Source organism: Phlebotomus papatasi, chromosome 1, assembly GCF_024763615.1.
Source record: "Phlebotomus papatasi isolate M1 chromosome 1, Ppap_2.1, whole genome shotgun sequence".
Lineage (NCBI taxonomy): Eukaryota > Metazoa > Arthropoda > Insecta > Diptera > Psychodidae > Phlebotomus > Phlebotomus papatasi.
Window position 1 is genome coordinate 110207957 of NC_077222.1, and position 5646 is coordinate 110213602.

Below are 5646 nucleotides of genomic sequence, written 5' to 3' on the forward strand. Positions count from 1 at the left end.
GTATAATAAACGATTATAGGATATGTTCTATATATTTTTAGATAGGCAATACCCAAGAGCACCTTCTTCAAAGGAGTCTTGAAAAAAGTTTAAGCACGTGAAACTACCCCATTTTCCCCTAAACCTTGGATAGGTCTTTCGCATCACAAAACCAATGCTTTGTCGAATTAACTAATAAGGAAATTATCATGAGTTTCCTTTGCGAATTAACAAGAGAACCTTTACAAATCTTTTCTTTTAAATTATGTTTGGATGGTTTGCGTCTCAGCTAAATATTTTCAGTCTATTTCATAATGAATTAAATCTAAATCCGCGTCTTCAGTAAAATAAACCGATTTAAAAAAAAAGGAGTTAGCAATATGATACAATCAAGTGATCATTACTGTTCTGATGATTCTCGAAAAAATGACTGAGACTATTAAGTAGATTTATCAATGAATAAATATTTATTGACAAGCGTGAGACAGAAGATCCAGGGAATGATATTTTAGTAAAACAAGATTCACTGAAGTTATTCTATCACTCAGCTGGTAAAATGAAACACCTGCGCGACGTCTAATTTGATGAACCTGATTGATATGGACAGTGCTATCAATTTGAAAGCTTCGTTTAAAAGAGTCAGTCCCTCTGTTCCGGTGGTCTTTCCGTTGCAAAGTGATAGTGAGTGAGGAAGTAGTTGAGCAACCATGAAGAGTTTTATTGTGATACTGGCAATTTTTGCCACAATTCACCAAATTTCAGCACAGGATAATCCTCTACTGGACGCTCTTGAACGTGTTACGGTACTCTACAATGAATTTGCAGGTAACATTCGATTCTACGTGGAGTTCAAACACTCAAAGAGTGTGAACTACATCCCAATTTTCTTTTAGATTACAACAATGTCTCAAGATATTTGATGGGATCCAACGTAGAACACGTTTCAAGACTGACAATGGAAGCGATTCTGGATGAAATCGGTACGTGGAATATTAAACTTAAGGGAAAGTGTCCAACAACTTTCAACTCAGAGGCCCAAGGAGCAGTTGTGGAAGCCTGTTCCAATACAATCGTCCAAGAACTATCCGTAATTCAGGACAATATGTTTGATATCCTCGAGGAACTGAGTGTTGAGGCAAATGCAATTTCTACCAGTGTTGTGCAGGAATTGGGTGAATTCAACATCATTACAGGATATGAAGACTTTGATAGTCAATTCGATCCCATTCTGGCTGACTTCCGTAGCAGATTGGATGGTTATGCTCTTCGAGTTGGAGAAGTTGTTGCCGAATTGGCTGCAGCTCTTCATGATTTCCCCGAAAGAACTCGCGAATGCATCAACGCGGGCTTCGTAAAGCTTCACAAGGCATGTTAATTATTTCTTTCACTTTGTGATCATTACTATTGTGGTATAGCTCAATAAATCTAATTATAATCCATTAACTACTCGAGAAATTAATTACTTCGTCTTATCTGTTTCATTGAGAAAAAAAAGCATCTTAGGTGTAATATGTAGAATTGAAATTAAGAGCCCGTTTAAATGAGGGTATTTCAAAGTTCGAAATGAATTCCACTGCTCTATGTACCAGTCCGTCTTCGAAATCTCCCTAGTGGTTCGTTTCATTGACAAAATCTTCCTGTCGTCTACTGTAATCATTTCATTGCAAGACTAGGAGACCTTCCAGTGAGGGAATTCTGTAACACTCTGGCAATGCATCTGACAAATTGCTTTCGAATCTCAGGAGAACTTTTTCTAAAAAGTGATTCTGTAGCCATGACATTGTCATTTCAGCTCATGTGACATTGTCAGAAGTCACAAATCACAATTTCGCATGTGAATTCACAAAAATGTTAGAATAAAAAGGCATTGAGTATTTAACCTTCATTATCGAACTTATCCAGGGAACTTACGACAGCTTTTTCGAATGTTGAAGGAAATGTTTGAATGAGTTAAATTTATTTTAAATGGCAATCCGCTAAACAGTACTCACAACTGATTTTCTCTTGGTCTGATTTTCGTAAATGTTTCGAACACAAAACTTTCTCAGAATATATGCACAATAAGATAGGTATTAAACCGTGAAAGAAATCAAAATATGATAAATTTCAGAGGGGGATTTTTATTTATAATGGCTCTCACACAGCATTTAGATCTACGAAAACTTCATGAGATTAAGATTCACATCGTTTTCTCTCTCAAAAGTTTAGTATATCTCCATTTTACTTTTTCGAATTAAAAATTAAGATTGAACTTGAATTTTACATGACGTTTAAAATAAGAAGAAGAGCACGAAAGAGTAGCATTGACATTTACAAAACATTTTGAGAAGGAAAACGATGTGAATTTTGATTTTATTGTAATTTTCGTGAACAAAAATGTGAATTTTACTCGGGTTCCATTTTTCTGCATTATATGTTTTTGTTCTTCGGACACTCTTCTGTGGTTACGTTTGAATTTTTGAATATCAAATATTTTTCGAACATGAATTTTTTTCATCTATATATATCATCTAAGTAATAAACCAATTATAATAAATTATTAAATATAATATTTTTGAATAATAAGTGATGAGAAAACGGAGATATTTCGAAAAACACCCCATCTTTTAAAGTGTGTCCTGGCTAAAATAGAATATCAGAATTCTTTTTTTTATTTCGAAAAGTTTTGAAAAAGTCGATAGGTATATTTCAGTAACTGAAATTTAGGAAATTCAGGGAAAAAAATTGTTCGTAAATGTTTGTGAATTCTCATTGGGAACTTACATAATGTTCGTAAATCATGCAATCCACTAACAAGTTCGCAAAAACCTGTACTTTTTCCCAAACATTGTTCGTAATCGTAAGATGGTAATTTGACGAGCATTTTTTGCACTTTTACAAACATTTGTTATTTGTTGTTTGTCGCACTATAGTCCATGTAATTTTTTAAAATTATCAACGACTTTTAGTATTGAAATTGCTCGATGACTTCCACTTTTTTTGCGATTGTGGTACTTGTCCTCGCTCTCTTCATTTATGGATCACAATTATCACAACTACTCAATAAAGTTTGCCAAAAATATTAAAATAATTATGACAACATTGCATGTCGCATACTAAAAAACATAACCTAACTTAAAATCAGTGTTTTGAAATCAACGGTCGATAAATTGTGAACTATAGAGCTATGGCCTATAGCGGGGTTCTACTGTATTAAGAAGAAAAAGAACAGATTTCGTTTAAATCTCTAAAACAGTGAGAAAATGTCAAATGTCCCAAATTGTAAATGGTTCCAAATTACCTCATTTTACCCTATACGATTTACGAATATTTCGTATAAGTCCCCAATAGGAATTCAAAAATATTTACGAACAATTTGACTTTTTTTCTATGTAGCACTTTTTGTTCAGAAACTGCTGACCGGTCAGCATATTTTTGTTGATCAACTCAACAAAAATATTCTAAAAACGCTGCCTTTTTCAGTTAACTGTTCTTGGTGGGATCGGTCGATGCAATCGATGAATTTTTGAAGTATTTTGTTGGAAACGCCGCATTTCCCAAATGTTGATTCCAATTCTTTCACAGTATAAAACAATTAATTGTAGCAAACTGAGATTTTCGAAAATTATTTCGATAATGGGCTCAATCAGAAGTAGATTTTGATTCTCCAATAGTGTCTTGGATAAAAGGTAAATGGAACTCTATTTGCACAAAAAGTCGTTGAAGTTCGAAGAATTCAAATTCAATTTCGAATTTTCATACTGAACTTTCGAACAAGATGGGAAAATTTATCAAATATCACACTAAAAAGCTGGCAAAAGAGTTACTCAGTGATAATAGAGTGATTAAATTACTTTGTCTAGAACAGTAAACGCCGTTGTTCTGTTTTTTTTCCTCACAACAATGTGAAGACCGTCACATTTTGACACTTGAGCACTTCGAAATTCGAACAGGTTGTAACTTCCGCCACCTTGCGAAAGTATTAAGAAGTAAGAAAGTCTCTTTTTTGGATCTTCAAATAGATTTTCGAATATTTCAAGATCTACTTCTGTACGGAAAGAATAAGGATTTTCAGATAGTTTATGCGCCGAAAGGTAGGCAAAAGTAATCGGAGTAAACTTAGCAGGGGGTTTTATTTTGAACAGGGAATTTTTAATACAAATGCCCACGTTTGAATGAGTCTTAAGAGGGCTTAATTTTAATGAAAGTATCTTAACGGTTTAGTATACAGTGTAAGTTTTATCTCAGTGATTTTAAAAGTTTGAGAACCACTGATTGCCCTTTGGTTTCTTCGCAGGGGATTCTGAATGGTGCTAAAATTCCAAAATGCCGGAAAGCACGAATGACGCGATAGTTGAAAGAATATTAATTATTTTGTTTATATTCCAACACCAAAATATCCATAGAAACCAACGGGGTACTTAAGTCCAAAGAGGAGGAGAGATGGGGCAAAAGGGACGCCAAACATCGCAAATTGCCAACTCCCAAAAGGACTTTAAAATTGGAGCAATTTGTTCATTTTGGGATTAATAAGGATACTGAAAATCACTCTACGATATTAATTAGTGAACTTAATAGGAAATTGGGTCTGGGTAATGGATCCGAAAGGGCAGAAAAAAAGTCGCCGGTATAGAATTTCCCAATCTCAAGAGGCGGCCATTGTGGAAAAGCTCTTGTGCGTGAGGAGTGAAAACATTTGAGGGAAAGTTACGCCATTTCAAATAAATGGACGTCGTACCACGCAATGTCACTTTCTCTTTTTTTTTTTCTTCAGGACAAAATACAGCACTTTCTTTAAGGATTGCTTAAGATTTTTCAGTAAATTGTGGTCCAATGCATCACTGGGAAATTAAATGGAGCAATTTTGAATAACTTTTTAATTAATTTACCGGGGAAAACAGCATGAAAATTGTCTGAATGGAACACTTTTAATCCAATTATAGCGCTAATAAATCAAGTAATTTTAACTCATTTCACTTTCATTGACCTCAAATGCACTATTTTATCGTGTTTTGCGGCATTTTCCCGTATCCTTTTTGATGATGATGTAAATAATTCGAAAAGCTTCGCATAATCGCACTGAAGGATTTAACCCGAGGGGGTGTAAATTATCCGAAAAGGCCAAAGGAATTAAAGTAAAATGCTAATCAATATTTTAAAGTGCTAAATTATGGATTTTACACATGACAAGTCATAAAAAATTCAAGGTTCAAGAATAACTTTTCCAACGAGAAGAAGTTTCTAGAAAAGGATTTTCCGTACTGGATGGAAGGACTTTTGATTGATCTACAGAGCATTAATTGGATGTAATCTTGTAACATTTTCACAAGAATCACTTCATCTATAACTAGATGTACCCCATGAGATGGGAAAAGTTGGAAAATATCTGGGAGGTTGAGGATGAATTTGCAAGATGGAAAAGTGTGACACTTTTTGGGGATAAGAGACGCCATGCGAAAATTTCCTTTTGCCAAAAATGTTGTTTTTACCCGAAAAAATGTTGATGTGAAAATTCTGGTGGCATCTCAGAGTGTCCCCACCGACGACTCCCAGCAACTGTCACACATCCAGGCTGTCCTATGAATGATTAAGAGGGCTTTTCCTTGGGCACAATATCACACTGAAACGACACGACTTGAGGCACCCGGGAAAATCGCGCGGAAAACTTTGAGGAACACGACGGAGGAT

At 34.7% G+C, this 5646-nt stretch overlaps 1 protein-coding gene across 1 annotated transcript; it reads left to right on the forward strand.

Annotated features, from left to right (window-relative positions):
• Nucleotides 1-637: 637 nt before the first annotated feature.
• Nucleotides 638-1422, forward strand: LOC129799255 (uncharacterized). The gene is made up of 2 exons (XM_055842978.1): nt 638-804; nt 873-1422. Exons 1-2 carry the CDS (start codon nt 687-689, stop codon nt 1352-1354), a joined length of 600 nt encoding a protein of 199 aa, XP_055698953.1. The 5' UTR covers nt 638-686; the 3' UTR covers nt 1355-1422.
• The last annotated feature ends 4224 nt before the right edge of the window (nt 1423-5646 follow it).

Coding starts and splice junctions, on each gene's coding strand:
- LOC129799255 (XM_055842978.1), top strand. CDS start 687: ATGAAGAGTTTTATTGTGATACTGGCAATTTTTGCCACAATTCACCAA. Junction 805..872: donor ACTCTACAATGAATTTGCAG/GTAACATTCGAT, acceptor ATTTTCTTTTAG/ATTACAACAATGTCTCAAGA.